We start from the raw sequence: 17304 nt of genomic DNA on the forward strand, positions 1-17304 counted from the left end.
TACATCGCTCATGAGATTATGACAGTCTAAGACCCTTTAGGAAAGGAGAAACTAAGCTTTCAATATTGCTTAATTAAAATAAAAGTAAAAGTAAGAAGATTTTAAAAATAAAGGGTGCAAAATGTTCAACGGTTATTCCTGTCCATGTTATCCTTACGTGGGGCTCCATCGACGTCCCTCATGTGATTATGACAGCCTTAGACCCTATAGTAAGGGAGAAACAAAGCTTTCAATTTTCCTTAATTAAAATAAAAGTAAAAACAAGAAGATTTTAAAAATAACGGGTGCAAAATGTTCACCGGTTATTCCTGTCCATATTATCCTTGCGTGGGGCACCTTCGACGTCCCTCATGTTATTGTGACAGTCTTAGATCCTATAGTAAGGAAAAAACTAAACTTTCAATATTGCTTAATTAAAGTACAAGTAAAAGAGAGAAGATTTTAAAAATAATGCAAAATGCGCACCGGTTACTTCTGTCCATATTGTCTCTGTGTGGGGCTCTTTCTACGTCCCTGATAAGATTATGACAGTCTTAGACCCTATAGTAAGGAGAAACTAAACTTTCAATACTACCTAATTACAATAAATGTAAAAATAAGATTTTAAACATAAGGGGTGCAAAATGCTCACCGGCTACTTCTGTCCATATTATCCTTAATTACTACTTAATTATTATTAAATAATTTAACTGTTTGTTCTAAAATTTGCATCAAGTTGTTTATACATAAGTGCAATAAGTCTGACAGAAAAGTATTACGGCAAATTCCTATACATAACACAGACAGAAATGATCTTAAAGTTTAATTTTGATCTTAGTGTCTCCGTTCCTTTCAAGGACCTGCACATTTGATAAAATTATTCAAAATTTTACATTAAAGATGTAAAATGGTTTAATCAAAATTATCTACATTTTTATCGAGTTCAGTAAACGAACAATCTAGTTTTCATTTGCGTTCATTGGTTTTACCCACACGTGACGTTGTAAACGTCACAAATTTTACAGTTATTATTTGACTTCAGCAAAAATTCGGTGAAGGCTAAATGCCCTTATTATTTTTAATAGCTCACAGGCCCAGAACATCTCGATTATACTATGATAGGTCTCTGTAAAATATGGTAATTTCAAATTTATAAAGTAGCTTCTACTAACTACTTAGTAATTAATACCAAAAAAAGGGAATATTTTCCTGATTCGAAATACTACTGTTTTGGCTCTTCAAGTCCCCTTTCATTTACCTAATTACGGATGTTAACATGCTATACTGAACGTTATTTATGTTGTTATCTCGATTTATCAAAGTACTTGTTTTGTTTTAAATTTAAGCTTTTTAATAAAAATACTCAAATGGGCCCCCAAATGATTCAGCTACTCAGGAAATATTCTTTTTCTACCATAGGAAGTGCTGTTTCTAAAGTTAGTTAATTACTAATGATGATTGAACGTTGCAGTCCAACATGCTACCTACTGTCCATGCAAATCATCCGGAAAATCCAAATTTATCCTTTGTTGTTTGTTATAGAGGCTGAGATATTGTAAAAATCTAGCAAGAGTTGTCAAGAGACACTGTATAGAAGGTCTGTTGAACCAGAAGTAACTGGTGAGCCTTTTTCACCCTCATTTTTGAAAGCCTCTCATTACCGCACATAGTAATCTTGAAAATTCTTTGTTGTAGGGGCTGAGATTATAAAAATCTAATAGGAGTTGTTGGGACAACATATAGAAGGTGTGTACTGTCACAAGTGGTCGGTGATCCCCATTTTTAAATTCCTTTAATTACCGCACTTAATAATCTTGTAAATCCAAGTTTTTCCTTTACTGTAGGGACCGAGACCACAAGTAATTAATTAGCGTTTTTTGTCCCTAATTTTTAAATGTTTTTTTTGGCCTATGTTATGTTCATACCTAAATATGCATTTGTATCAAGCATATATTAATTAAAACCAATGTTTTTATAAAAAATAGAAATGTGTATGAAATATTGCATAATCCATTAACCGATAACTTTTTAACAATAGAAACGTTTCTCATCGTGCTCCTATCTATCAGTGGTTAAAATCATGATCCTTTTGCTTGCATAATCTATGACAATATCAACTGGGTCACTATTCCAGTTAATAATACCATTAAATGGAAGTCCTGTATTTATTATTCTAGTTAATCTAACATCAAAAAAATACATTAAAAATATGTAAAATGTAATCCATTATCATAGGTACTTAAATAAATTGAAGGAATCATGTAACTGTACCCATTGATAAGCACTTGAGCAGCAGGAGAATTATGAGAGCTCCTGCGGCACTAGTACTTAGTAACAGGACAGTAGATAATACGCAACACTTCTCATCCCATTAGCATCCCAAAAAATATCTGTAAAGAGAATATTTATTTTTTAAATATATGGAATACACTAAGAAATTTTTACATTTAAATTTAAGTATTAATGTGAAATTAATTATTTTTCCTCAACTTGAGGTAATCTGTAGTGGGAAAGAAATTAAAAATTCATTTCACATTAATGTTTAAAATTTAGGTGAATGCGTATTTACTTATGTATATCTAAAACCTTATTTTATTTAGTAAAGACAAACGGAATAAAGTAATCAAAGGATATTTCTAGAATAAAAGAGCTTTTTTCTTTCTCTTTTTACTGTGAATTACCTAACAAAACACTTACTCTTAATTCATGTCTTAGTTAACCGTTGCGAATAGAAAATTAACTTTAATTATTACCTGTAATAACTTTAGGCAGTTCAATGATTGCAAAGATTAAGCAAACTAGAGGTCAAATGATATGACCCTTTTTGAAATTAATATATGTTAGGTACCTACTTATATTGTATATTAGGCATGAATATGTCAAGAGTTGCACTCGCTTAGGAAATACAGTTAACTTAGAACAATTACTGTTCAGGGTGAATAATGTTTTTTCTACTAATTTAAGAGACGGTTGACGTACAGTATGTATTTTATATTAATGTAGGAATATTAACGTAATTTGTGTATATCTACCTACATATAAGAATAATACTGCTCATCAATTTTCATTTGATTTCTTTTTGGTACCAAATAACGACAAAAATCCATTACTGTGTACATGATTGAGAAAAAAAATTAATTTAGTAGATTTATCAACAAACAATAAATAATTTAATGTTATCCTATACAAAACAAACCCTTAAAATACTTAATAATTAATGGACGACAACTTTAATTTTCCCACTCACGGACATTGTGTAAGTAGATATTTATGCTTATTAATATTCACGACAACTGATAAAACTTACTTTTCCAACATCATTTAATCACAAGTAAGTATGAATATACATACATATGTACCTAAAGCACGACGCACATCACACAGCTAGAACTATCTGCTAAGTAAACATATTTTCTTCTGATGAGGGGTCATTATTGTAATCTCGAGTCAAAGATCACGAGATAAATTTCAGTAAAAGTCAACCGAATTTATAATTGCACAGAATAAGAAAGAAAAGTAACAGTAGGTGCCCACTTAATGCGTGTGAATTTTACTCTCAAACATTAAAGAAGTTTGCGAAAACCGTTTATGTGAAATGATTTTTGTCGCTTTAAATTAATAAAATACTCAGTCAATACAATATTTTTAAAGCTTTATTAGTTTAATGAGAATTTTATTTTATTTAGCAATTTAACAGAAACGAACAGAAAAAATATAAATATATTTTGAAAATTTTACTGGTACGGATGTACTTATGTAAATGTTTATACTAGAATGATGGTGAATGCATGTAAAATAATTATTTATCCGAGTGATAAAATGTACGAAATCGATCATATTAGTAAAGTTATAACGCACCGTTCGCTGGCAAACGAAAAAGCACTATTTTGTTTGTTCACAAAAAAAAGGATTAACGTACCTCTGCACAAAAAAAATAGTAGTCAGCATTGAAAACTTTTGACTGCTGCCTTAATACACGTTCAACATGTGGCACAAACTGCCCTTTAATGAATCTCAATTGAGTTTATATGTGAAGCCCACATCCTAGTGCTAATTCAAGTTAAATTAAGAGATTATTTCCTCTTAACATGTTATTATTCCATTGTGTGTAAGTTATGTGTTTGCAGCTAGCGTCTACCCTACTATAACAACATGCTTTTCTAAATAAATCGGAATTATTCCTTTATTATTCACATTACTGCCGTTACGAGAAAAAAATACTATTTAACAAATAAAGTACTAAATATCATATCCCTTATTTACCACACATTTTAACAATAACGAAACATAATAAACTAATCGTAAAAAAAATTTTGTTTCATTCTTATTTATCATTTATTTACCGCATAACAGGTATATCGCTCGAATGCTTCTAATCAGAATAGACAAACTTATCAAGAAACATCTTATTGTTAAACATACGAACCGATGCCTGATAAACTATGCTATTTTAAAAAATAAAGAAACATTCATTAATAAATACATGCCACACGGTCTAAACACATACGAATAAAGCCAATTCGCGATTTTTCTTTGGCGCAAACATAACTTTCTTATTACACATCAATCAGTAAAGCAATTTTTACACAAGAATACTTGGAGGTATTAGAATGAGACCAATTTATTACATTATTAACTTGATTGTATTTTAAGTGGCACCTTGAATATAGATTTATATAATATAGTACATATAGTGCATGTTGTACATTAGGTACATCTGACAATGAATGTAATAGCTACTTATGTATATATATATATATAATGTGAATTTATTCTATTGAAAGAGACAAAGGCATACACGATCCAATTGATAAAAACCAATTATACATTTCTACATAAACTAAACTGGTACGTATGTTTGTATATGTAGTCATATAAAGAGGAAGTAACCAGTAACTATACATATTGTAGAATACTATCACAATTTGGCAGGTACATGTACTATTATGCATATTGTGTATTGTCAAATTTTAAAAAAGTATAATTTATTAATGAATGTGTCTGAAACAAGAAAGGTCAGTTGACAACATTTAATGCATTTGTGAGTGGCGAGATGTTCACTTGTTTCTGTTTTACGTCATACCACACAGTCGTCATATAAATGTCAGAGTTTTGAATTTTAAACCTTGCGACAGTAGAATTAATAATTAATTAAATAAAAACACTGTCATTTCATGGAACATATTTACCTCACTAATTATATATATAATAGTTAAAACGTTTCATCAAGCGCCGAACAACCAATCCATTTCAAAAAAACTTGTTTACTGTAGAAAATTTTTTATTAAAGTCCGATTGTCAATGTTAAACGAAGCGATAATATAAAATATAACTAAGAAAATAAATCTGCGTGTAGTATTAATACATGAAAGCTAAAATGAGAGACAGAGAAAGGCAAAATAAGTACAACTGTTGAAATGTATGTAGAAAGAGGAAGGCTGAGGACTGGAACGATTTCTATTTTTAAATTATGGCAACAAAAAAAAAAAACAACTTTTTTACTGTCTTACTTACAGAGCACAAGTCGAAGTAAAGTTTGTGAGTGATTTTTTCATTTTATATCGTATTTAATATCTCACGATCAGATCTAAGATATATCGCTGGTTCATCGCCAGTTTTAAAACCGGTAAATTACAGTATGATATAATTAGATATTCATATCGATCATTTACTTATTGCGCTAAATTGATCGTATTTCTTTTCTCCTTCGTATATCAACGTGACATGCTGATCAAATAGACGATAGACAATATCAAAACGGCTTGTATGATGCCAAATATTAAGTAAATCTAAAGAACGAGCTCTTTTCTTTCGAATTCTCCTTCATTTTCTTTAAAATTCCTCCAGTTGCCTCAGATGAATAAATCTCGATTCTTTGGTCGAATATGTGAAAGCTGTTTTGATTTTTCAGAACAGTTTCGATAAACGTGCAAAACATGGTTGTTTCAGAGAACCACGTTAAAAAGCTACGGACTCCTCTGCCTCTGATCTTACCGCTTTCGATAAAACACGTTTTCTGCAACAAATATGTGCAGTGCAATAAATAAACAAGACTACAAATAAAATATCTTTTGTACCTTAAATTCTCCGTCGACGATGTGTTGCTTGTAGTGTCCGCAACTTTTAATGAAAACGCGCAAGAATGCATCACTTAAAAGTACATTGTGGGCGCTTTGGTGAGATGGTACACTTTTAGCCAAAGAAAGACCATCTTTCCAAATTTCAAACAACGTCCATCTTAAAATTTTGTCTTCGTCTCCGACTTTCAGTAATACCGAACCTTCGTCTAAATCAACGACCATCCCCTAAAAGAACAAAGGCAATAGTTGCTTACATTTTTAAACAGACCTTGTCTGACAACCGTACGTTTTCAATTTTATATAAATTTACAACTTGTTTCGATAATACGCCACAAAGCAGTGGCGTTGGGGCTTCTAAAATTTCCCAAAGACACTGAGGCAGTACAGGAATCAAAGTATGAGGCCATTCGAAAGGATATAAAGCTATCTGCAAAGCCTCTACACAAGCCGAAATTTTACTGAAAAATAATTCATATTAGCAAACGTACCACAATTATTTATTATTTATGTATGTGCATCAGTTACCTTAAAACTTTACTAACAATAACGACTTTCCTTTCCAACAACAACGAACTGAAAACTTGATGTAAAATCCCCATTGAAAGGGAGTTGCACAGCATCTGCAAATTGTTGTCTTCATGACGAGTGTCTGAATGCCTAAACAAAACCAATTCAAACGGAAAACAGTCGGTAGACTCCTCGAATATCAAATTTGGAGAACTGCACGACTTTTGGAGATCTCCTGCGTTACTCTCTTAAAGAAAACATTGAAAAATATTTTGTCAATATAACATGAAATACCTTTTTTTAATAAATAAATAAAAAAAATTAATTGTATTAAATTTGTAACCAGATTTTCAGTTTAGAGGGGATATTGTACTTTACACTCACCTATTTTATTCGACATTTTCTTTCCATTTTCACTGATAATTTTTGTTATTGTGGCATATTCTCCTAAACGATCAACTGCCGTACAAAAACTTAAATCTAATGGATGATTCACATCCGCATTCTTTTTACCTGTTTCACTACACGTAACCGTCCTTTGTATACTAACTTTGATCGTTTCGCCTGGTTTCGGAAACCGGCTGTTGTACAATTCGTTCAACAAGTTACTTTTAAATTTTTCTGAGAAACCGTGCCGAGATTCGAGCTCCTGTAAAATTTTCTTATAAAAACCGGGCGCACAATGAGGACTGACAATGCAATAGACCAAAGGCAAACACGTGTTGGAACCTTCGGGCAAAACTCTTCGACAATAACCGTAAGTTCGTTCCCCACTTGCATTAGTTATCACCAACGAATAACACTGCGCCGCTTCACTTAAGTCCATCGATTCGAACTGGGCGTCAGGGAAACACAATTCTTCAATTTTATGTGGCATTTCAATCTAATACAAACAAATAATAATATAAATCGCAGTGTATCAGAAAAAAATTCAAGGTATACAATAGGAACATTGGTAGAAAGTAAAAAGTTTTTTCTTTTACTTACGTTATCAGGATATTTACATTTTATGTAGGGTATCTTTCCGTTAAGTCCAATAAGAAGAAAGCAATCAAAAAGATGTTTAAACTTGTCTTTTTGAATCGAGGACTTTGCGTACACTTTACTTCGGACTCGTTTGACGTATATTTCAAATTTTTTAGTAATTTGTGCAACACTTTCCCGTTTGTTTCTAGACGAATGTGATGACGGGTTCTTATGATTCTGGTCATTCTTCAACTTCTTTTCCAATACTTCTGGGGGATGTTTCATTTTGTGCGAGTTAATATTCGAGTCAGTAATTTTCTTTTTACTTTTACTGGTGATTTTTATTCCTTTCGAAACATATTTGGGAGAAGTTTCGAACACGCTAATAATATCTTTGACTTTTCTCAATTCGTATAAAGTTCCATTTTCCTCAGATAGTGAAGAAATCGTTGACTCCATGTCTGACGTACAAGAAGATGATGAAACATGTGTTGCATCGAATGTGCCAGCATTTCCCTACAAAATTAACTAGGTAAAGTAACATAAATAATAATCCTAACACGTCAAACAACAAAAGAAGAGCATCTGTCACGTTAAAATTTCAAATATAGTATGCTTTTGACAATCATTCACATTGTAACATACAAATTATAATTAATTCCCGATGGAAAGACTTTTATGTTTATTGTTCATATTTACCTACTGTTCAAATAACAAAAGAAAATACCAAATCACTTACCTCCTTATTGGTGCAGAGATCTAATTGGGCTAGTTTCATAGACACATCTTTACTATTGAACTTATTTTGACTTTTATCAGGTATAGGGCAGCTCTGAGGTATAATACAAAAAAAGTATTTAGTAACACGAAACAAACTATTTACTTAAATTATCAGGAGTGTTTTATATATTAGCAATTTCCTATGCTGAAGTGTACTATGTGTTGCATACCTATTTACACACAATTCCTTTAAATTTAATTTTTCAAACAATTTTTAACACAAGAAAGTGATAAAACAAATTGTTCACAAAAGTGAATTTCGACCACTCGAAACAATGCTGCTAACAGTTTCGAGCTCACGGTGACTGATAGAGGGGAAGAACTAATATTCTAAGAAAAAAAACATAATTTGCTTATAAGTGTAACAACTACTCAACTCAAACATTTGACTATCACACAATAAATAAGAAATGAAAAATGCATATCTTAAGGCCCTAACAAACACTTACTGCATAATGTACACTATCCCTGACATTGACTAAACTTTTTGCTTGTAACATTTTTCTCTGCAGCTCCTCTTTTTTAATTTTTTTTATTTTTCCATCACTGGTACATCTTCGAAATTCAAAGGGTTCAGCATACAAAGGTTCTTCATTTTCATAGCTAATAAAAGAACTTTCTTTAATTGTCTTGTACTCAACACTTGTACATCCAAAAGAGTTCAAGCAGTTAAAATTAAATTTCTGTTTACAGGTGGGACTATTCAATAGATTAGTTTTTAAGTTATCATTGTTATTTTTAAATAAAGCAGCTTGGGCATCCACTGCATTATGCATATTATGAAATTTATCAAAATTGAGCTCTGCTGCTTGACACTGTTCTATATGTCTTTTTATACAGATATTACTTTTTAAAGCTTTTTCTAATTTTTCAAGCATGTATATTGGATCAGTACGATTTTGTTGGCTGAGTGGAGGAAAGTCAACATTTTGCTTTTGTAAATCCAAATTTAACCTTTTGTTAAAAGTTTTATATCTGTTCAAAACAAAACCATTCCCTTCTAAATTATTTTGCAAATCACAATCCTTATTTGGTAAATGAATAAAAGTTCTTGGGGGTTTTCTAGGAGCTGGACCAGACGGTAATGGCCTGTTTAAAGCACTCTTTAATGTATCAGTTAATGTGTCTTTAATAATTCTACCATTTTCCTTATCATAACCACTGTTTTTATTATTAATTATATTTTCTGTATTTTTATTTTCTTCACAATTCTGTTCTTCTCTGTGCAATAAATTAACGCTATGTAAATTATTTTCCCAAATACTTGCGTCATTATTGGTATTAAAATGTATCCCACACTTGTTAGACCTTAGGTGTTTTCTTATTGGTTCTGTATATAAAGCTTGTAACTTGCTCAAATGTTTGCTTCCAATTTTACTTTCATTATCACCAAGAAACTCTTGTGTTCTGTTTAATGAAGAAGGTAGCAAGTTTAATTCACCAGAGCATTTATCAATAACTTCTTCTCTACTGAAGCTCTTCTTAACATCAGCAGTTAATGCTGTATTTTGAAAAGAATAATTTTCAAAGGATTGTTTACTACTGATCAGCTTCTCATTACAAGATTCTTTTAGTTGTATTTCTATCAAGCTATTTTTCTTATCTAGATATCGTGATCTATTCTTTATTAATCTGGCATCTTTTTCATCTGTAGGTTGACTATCCAGTCTAAAAGCTGGGCTGCGTTTCACATTTTTTTTTCCAGGATCACTAAGCTGTCTTGACAAATTAAAAAGTGGATGTTGAGCCAATTCACTTTTAGATAAATTTTCCTTAACAAATTTGTGTGGAACAGTAATGTTGCTATCTTTTACAGTCCTACTGGTAGCTGTCTTACATTGTCTACAATCATCCTCAAATTTATCCTTAATTGCCTTTACTCTATTAAAGTTTTCTGGAGGTTTATACATTACGTTTAATTTTTAACCATTTTTTAAGTTATATATATAATGTAAATTGAAATTGCAAATGGTAACGAGAATTACTTTTTGATGAAAACATGGTAAATGTATTTTTTTTATGTTATTAAAAACTAAATAGATAGCCCAATAAAAAACTTTTTCAGCTGTTGAAGATAGAAAAGTGCTGCAAAGCAGAAAGCCAAATTGTTAGTTTAATCTGCAAGAAATTAACTTTAGAACTTTGACTGTTAGCTAAAGTAAAAACTTACGTTATTACAAAGTTAAAACTGAATCGCTTACTTGACTTGACCGAATGTTATAGGAAAAACACTAATTACTAATTATTTAATTAAAAAAATTTAAATATTTTATTACGTTTACACCGATGCAAGTTTACAACTAAAATTACTTGGTTGGTTGACATCATATTGACATTTAATTTGGAAGCTGTCATAATAAACTGTCACCCACAGACAAACTGTCACCTCACATACCATAAATAAGAGATATACAGCGGATCATAGATAAGGCTGCAGTACATATGCTATAGATCGTCGGAAATGTAGTGACTATATAACGGGTACGTTATTCTATAAGAAAAATTATTATTTAGTTATTTATTAATACTTAGGTACGAAAAGTAACTTCATACAAACATTATTTTTTATTTCAAATGTAATAGAATGACGAAGTTCATATGTTATAATTTTTTTTTATTGTTGCTCTCTACTAATTTCAAAGGGAAAAAGATTAGACCCCATATCTATGTTAAACATCTATAAACACTGTGCTGTGATAAACCGAGTCAAACATATAAACTACGTAAATATGGCGGATTCACAGCTGGGTATGTTTTTGTTTTTATAATTTACATTGAATAAGTCATTAATAATAATAACTTTCAACGTTTACTCTGAAACTTTATATTGCTCCTGGTAGTTTTTATATGCATTAATAATACGTTTGATATTGCTATCATACCATTTTTGCGTATGTAGACTATGATTACCATTTCTTCCTATATTATTTTTATGTTTATCCAATTCTTTTTAGGTAGTACTAATTCTTCTAAAACCATGAAAATTGATAAATCATCTGATATTGACGAAGGTAAATTACAACATGGCTTATTTTCTAATGTAAATTGGTAATTTATTATTCAAGGGAGCAATGAAAACAAGAAGATAGAAGAAAAGGTATTTGAAATAAGTTCATCACAAGTATGCGCGCCGTTTTCGAAACCAATACTAGCTGGATCAAAACTTGCTGCTGTAACAAATAATTTCTTACCAAATCCAGGATCAGTATTAAAACCTTCTTTTATGGCCAGTGGCAGTGGTAATAATTTGTTAAATAAATCAGCTTTTGCTTTAAATCCGAGTAAATTGAATCCATTTGCTAAAGTGCCGACTGAAGATGATACATGTAATAAGAGTTCTGGAAGAAATGAAGAAGGAGAAAATGATAAAGTAATTAATGGCAGTGCTGCTAAATTTATTCCATTACAAAGAAATAAAAATAAACAGTTACAAGGTGGGTATGTTTGTAAATAACAGTAATATATGTGCACAATTGAATTGTTACAAAGTTTTTTATAACTGTTTGGCTTAATACTAGGTAATGACATAGCCATAGTCTTATTCCAGTTTCAGAATGTGAAAATGATACTTCGGTTGTTAGTTCTACAACTTCAAATTCTCAAACAGGATTAACAGGAACAAACAATTTTGTTTTTGGCCAAAATATCAAAGATAGAGTTGTTACTGATGACAAGGATATTGAACCAGAGCCTTCATCTAGTGAAAGCAGTACCAGTAATGGTATTTCCGATATGTTGTTCACATATGCACTAAAAGGAAATTTAACAACACATGAAAATAAAGGAAACAATCCAGATAGGAAACAAACTAAATCTCTTAGCGAATCTGCTCGTGAATATGAAGAAGCAAGGGCTATAAAACGTAAATATGAAGAAGTAGAAGTAAAAACTGGTGAAGAAGGTGAAACAAACGTTGTACAAATAAGTTGCAAACTTTTTGCATATGATAAAAGCACAGGCGGTAGTTGGCAAGAGCGAGGCCGTGGAACTTTAAGACTAAACGATCAGGAAAGTGGGAAAGAAATAAAAAGTCGTCTGGTATTCAGAACAAGTGGAAGCCTCCGGGTTGTACTTAATACAAAGGTAACAATTTAAAGATAATTTTTGTTTGTTAATCGTCCTCAATAAGTTGTAAGTATTTCTATTTATCAATAAATAGGTCATTTAGAGATATCGACGATATATCATTTCTATATAAAATCATAAACAACAGATTTTCTGTGATTGACCTAACTAATAGGATTGAATTTTATATCACTCATAGAGAGTGCCTAACATGTTATGACACCGAAACATTTATATCTCAACCACAAATCTATTCTAGACAGATCCTGTTGGTTGCTCAATTGTACTTTTACAGAGATTCTTTTTATCATTTAATTTCTTCCAATTTGAGAATGTACTTAAAAATAAATCTTCAAACCTCTATTAGCCTACACCACATTTCGTTATCCGCAGATTTTCAATTCTTTATTAGTTTAATAATTAGATTTATACCTAGTTTTGAGATTGAGCATCTCTCTTTACCTACCTATTAATTTAGTATAAGTTTATAAGTTTATATCTAACTGTTTCAGATATGGTCAGATATGAATATACAGCAAGCTAGTGAGAAAAGTATACGTTTAACTGCATTTGACAACGGAAATATTCGTGTTTTTCTTGTTATGGTTAGTAACACTACTGTTAAAATGTTTTTTTTTTCTTGTTTGTTTTCTTCTGATGAGTAAATTTTAGGGCAATCAGGAAGATATAAGACAGCTTTATAGACACTTAGAATTAAGAATAAAAAGGGAAAACGACAACCAACATAACGACGAACAAAAGACGTCATCTCAAGAATGCTCCAGTTTAGAGTCAAATCCCAAAAAGATTGCAGTTGATTCCGGAGGTAATTGATTTGTATTTGTTATTTTTTTTAGTAAATTGGATTAATAAATATCTATCTTTAAAAGTCACCTGCATTCACTGCATAAAATCGTAATTTTTGTACAGTTTGATTGTACAATCCCATCGTGCGTAATAAATGAAATTTTTACTTTTTTCAAATTTTAAAAAGAATAATTTATTTTATTTTGTGGTTAATTATAACAACCTAGGGTGGGGTTTAAAAAAAATTTTTTCAGTCATTCTGATTGAAAATTTCAGTTCACTAACATGTACTACAACAAATGCTGTTACTATAATGCATTAGCTGCTAAGATTAAATTCTGTAAGACGAATTTCTGTTGTGATTTTATATGATTCAAAAGTACATAATTAATTATATATTAATTTTTTTTTTCTTCTAAAATACTGTTCGGTTATTCACGATATGTTTTCTGGTCCTATGGGTAATATCTATTGAAAATGTAGTTGTTGTGAAGTATCATTATTGTATTTCATAATAATTCATCAGAACAGCAAACTTATTACAAGATAAACCATGTACAGACACATTCTGATAAAAAATAAAAAAGGATAAAAAAGCAAAATTCCATTCCCAAGAAATTAAATCTTGGTTATTTTTAAATAATAACGGAGATGAAAATTAAATTAATATGATTGACCACAGTTACCACTAAACGTTTAATACGATGTAGTTCAATTTTAATGTAAATTGATATTTAAAACTTTAAATTCTTTATCGCTCAACATTCTCCACTTATTTCCTATAATCCGAGAGACTTCCTTTTCAACCAATTCGTAATTTCTACTGTTAATCTTAAGCCATTCGTAAAAATCGTCGGACCATTCTGAATTTTTAGGCCAGTCACATCTCTTTATCACCGCATTTCTTCTAATGAACAAATTGTGAATATTTTTTGTAGTTTGTGCGATTAATAGTATCGTACACGTAGATATTCTTTCCGTAACCACCTAAAAAGGGTACGTTTTACATGAATATGTATATATGGCCATTAAGAAAAAAGCACAGCACATAATAAATGTATACTTACCAACGTTTGTAAATGAAGACATTCTCCACATAATAATAGTAATAATCCGTCAATACGTTCGTGAAATGATTTGGGTTGATAAAAACGCGGCACATTTTTGTGTCCAAATACTCTTAAATCCTTTTTATAAAACTCAATCGCATTCATTACAACATCGCTATGTAACTAAAATCGACTACTGTATAGTTTTCGAATAAAAACTATTACTTGTGTTCACACAATTAGTTATACCTATTAATACATTATCTTATCGCTAACAGCCCTGATCGTTTGAAAATTTCAAGAGAATGAGAGTGACTTTTAACAAGGAAAAACTACTATTACGTTCTACTTTATCATTCAGTATGATCGCCTTAAAAAATGGTACGAAGTACTAAATGTGTGTCTTTGATTGCCAATTTTACTTACTCCTGTTTGGGGCGAATCAAACAAAACAGATCGAACAGGAGCGCCTTCTTGCCACACCGGACACTTCTTCTTATTACTTATTACTTCTAAATGAACACACAATTTTGAGTTGTTCTTCCTACACACTTTCCAAATTTTCGGTGACACACCAATTACAGGTGAGTCACTGGGAGTATACTGATTTTGTAATATATGCAAGTGTCTTAAATTTGTGTAGCCTATCAACTCGACCATGTCTTCACCCAAATTTTGTGGACTTATTTTTAGAACCTAATAAACGAATCACTTATAATATAAACATAATTAATTTTATTAGTTATTTCTTCACATATTATTATCACCTGTAAATTTAGTAACACACCAACATGTAATATTTGACAAGGGACCCTTGTGGTGTTAATGAGTGACAAATATTTGAGAGTAAAACCGACCGAATCGCACACTTCGTCCAGTAAGTGTTGCGCTTCTTCTGGATGCAACATTAAGTCGATTAATTCCAACCTTACCAATTTCTTTAAATTACCCATTAGACGTTTCAACGCCGCTAAAAGTTTACCACCAGTTCCAAACAACCGTATTCTCTCTGTTTCCTCTCGACTGGACATATCGCATGGAAATGTAAATTTTAAACTTCTGATATTGCAGCCAATACCCATATCTTCTTCTTGTTTGTGGTAAGCTTGTTCTATGTACCACGAGACCATATTCATAAACTCATACAAGTTGTAAAAGTTGAGCATCGGTTCGAACGTTAGATGTCTAAAGCTTTTTCCGACGCATGTGAGACATAACTGGGTGCGAAGATGATCTAGGACATACTGAAATAAGGGCTTAGATTATTTTGATCCTATTATGATAAATTAAACTATGGATTTGTTTTACCTGCCATCCCGAATAGTAATTAAACCTTCCTCGAGTAAGTGTGGAATCGGCCAGAATAAAATGTGACCACACGTACTGAAGATAGAACGCTCTATGCCAATTTTTACACACCAAACTGGCGTAATATTTTTGCCGCATCGTTAAATAAGAAAATATTCTTTCCAAAACCAAATCCGGTAACTCGGACCATCTTGAATATATTTTATTATAATCGTCTACTTTTTCTTCATCATCAATGTCGATGTAGACAGCTGAAACAATTACCTTTTAATTCTCCAACATATGTCTATAAATGCGCAAATCGTTATAATAAAGCAGAATTATTACAAGAGAAAGATAAAAAGTCAAAAAAATTAAAAAAAATATGCATGTTGATCGACGAAGAACAATGTCGTTTTTTTCCTTTAATAATGATGTGGGATAACACTAAATGAATCGATTGATGGAATGTTTTATCTACTAATTAATTTATTTATGCGAATGTAGTTGAACAGCTAATTTCACATAAATTTCCTATAATACTTATATAATAATTAGCCGTTTCAAAAGGCTTTTAATAAGACCCAAGTCCCAAAATATATTAGGTCTTTTTTAGGTTCACGTCTGTTTCAGTGGATGTTCTGGATTTTTGCTCTAAAAAATAAATTGTCTTTGTTAAAACTGGTATACGAAAATGCAAGAAAGACGACAATCGTGTAACCTCATGTTAAAAATAATTTGGTCTATAAAAACGTACCTTGAGTATAAAGACGAAAAAATTGTGTTGGCAACTAGAAAAGTTAGGTCATAATTAATAACATTCACGAACGATTTCGATTATGTATTAGAATGAGTGAGAACGACGGATGATACTAAATTTTTGTATTAAAGTGTAAAGTAATTTGAATGAATAATTTAGCAAAATTATAATAACGACGGATGCTTTTTGTAGAACAAAAGATATTCTAGATGAGAATAGAGGATACATTTATATAAGTTGTTATTATATATTAAGCTAAAATAAAACGTAAAAAAAGACAATATTGATGGTAAAACAAATTGGCAAGTAATTAAATCTTCATTAAAATATTTTAGTTTATACCTTTATCTCCTGCTTCGCGAGACTTATACAATTCTGCCCACAATGTAGTAGAAAAATGATGCTTTCGGTCGCCCACCTACATAATTGTAATAAAAAGCTGTCTGTGTGAAATGCCGTTAAGAAAACAAATTTACTAATTAAGAGTTCTTTTTTTTCCTATAATAAAATGAAACGCAGTTTTGCTATTTTGACTTAATTTCATAAATCATAATAGAGAAATATTGTAAACTGAATTTAAGTTTTTCAACAAAGAACACACTAGTAAATCAAATCGGCATCTCGCTAAATACACAAAGTTAAAAATAGTTACACAATTAATCTCCATGTGTTAACAAATGTAAAAATAATTAATTAATGGGTTAAATGATACATGTGATACCTTCGTCATTTTCACCAACCTTCCAACTTCCTTTCTGCATTTTTAATAACTAGGAAAACAAAATTTTTATGATCTTACATAAGGTTTTCTCTAATTTTTGGACAAATGCCAAAAATAAATTTGATCTATAAAAAGATTGTTTACGGTATTACGTACAAAAATTCCTATATACGTTTAAAAAAATCCATTAAAAAAATAACGTCTTTAATATTAATTTAACTGCATCCTTAAAAACGATCCTCTTATTTAGTTAAGCAGCATATTAAAAGCATAGTAATTCTTTGTTAGTTTCATTTCATTAAA

At 30.7% G+C, this 17304-nt stretch overlaps 3 protein-coding genes across 12 annotated transcripts; 1 reads left to right on the forward strand and 2 right to left on the reverse strand.

Moving 5' to 3' along the window:
• Positions 1-5485: 5485 nt before the first annotated feature.
• Positions 5486-10655, reverse strand: LOC108743258 (DENN domain-containing protein 2D-like). Of its 4 annotated transcripts, none has more exons than XM_018478749.1 (9): positions 10483-10655; positions 8762-10430; positions 8272-8364; positions 7554-8048; positions 6951-7449; positions 6585-6813; positions 6346-6517; positions 6057-6284; positions 5486-5995 (listed from the first exon to the last, which is right to left on the reverse strand). In XM_018478749.1, exons 2-9 carry the CDS (start codon positions 10220-10222, stop codon positions 5759-5761), a joined length of 3414 nt encoding a protein of 1137 aa, XP_018334251.1. In that variant the 5' UTR covers positions 10223-10430; positions 10483-10655; the 3' UTR covers positions 5486-5758. The 4 variants fall into 4 exon arrangements, with proteins under 4 accessions (XP_018334251.1, XP_018334253.1, XP_018334252.1 ...); XM_018478751.1 differs by having other exon boundaries at positions 8762-8915; positions 10514-10651; XM_018478750.1 differs by having other exon boundaries at positions 8762-8915; positions 10483-10651.
• A 295-nt stretch (positions 10656-10950) lies between these two features.
• Positions 10951-16329, forward strand: LOC108743262 (ran-binding protein 3). 2 transcript variants are annotated; one of them, XM_018478766.2, is made up of 7 exons: positions 10951-11060; positions 11267-11323; positions 11378-11746; positions 11860-12395; positions 12890-12982; positions 13050-13203; positions 14512-14540. In XM_018478766.2, the coding sequence occupies exons 1-7, from the start codon at positions 10979-10981 to the stop codon at positions 14523-14525; spliced, it is 1305 nt and encodes a 434-aa protein (XP_018334268.1). In that variant the 5' UTR covers positions 10951-10978; the 3' UTR covers positions 14526-14540. The 2 variants fall into 2 exon arrangements, with proteins under 2 accessions (XP_018334268.1, XP_018334269.1); XM_018478767.2 differs by lacking the exons at positions 10951-11060; positions 14512-14540 and adding exons at positions 11098-11203; positions 16137-16329.
• On the reverse strand, positions 13671-17113 carry LOC108743261. Of its 6 annotated transcripts, none has more exons than XM_018478759.2 (7): positions 17021-17113; positions 16623-16698; positions 15542-15792; positions 15001-15477; positions 14660-14929; positions 14252-14416; positions 13671-14171 (listed from the first exon to the last, which is right to left on the reverse strand). In XM_018478759.2, the coding sequence occupies exons 1-7, from the start codon at positions 17039-17041 to the stop codon at positions 13902-13904; spliced, it is 1530 nt and encodes a 509-aa protein (XP_018334261.1). In that variant the 5' UTR covers positions 17042-17113; the 3' UTR covers positions 13671-13901. The 6 variants fall into 6 exon arrangements, with proteins under 6 accessions (XP_018334261.1, XP_018334262.1, XP_018334263.1 ...); XM_018478760.2 differs by having other exon boundaries at positions 17002-17097; XM_018478761.2 differs by lacking the exon at positions 16623-16698 and adding an exon at positions 16278-16311 and having other exon boundaries at positions 17021-17090.
• Between the last annotated feature and the right edge of the window lie 191 nt (positions 17114-17304).

The sequence above is a fragment of the Agrilus planipennis genome, unplaced genomic scaffold (genome assembly GCF_000699045.2).
Source record: "Agrilus planipennis isolate EAB-ADULT unplaced genomic scaffold, Apla_2.0 scaffold369, whole genome shotgun sequence".
Classification (NCBI taxonomy): Eukaryota; Metazoa; Arthropoda; class Insecta; order Coleoptera; family Buprestidae; genus Agrilus; species Agrilus planipennis.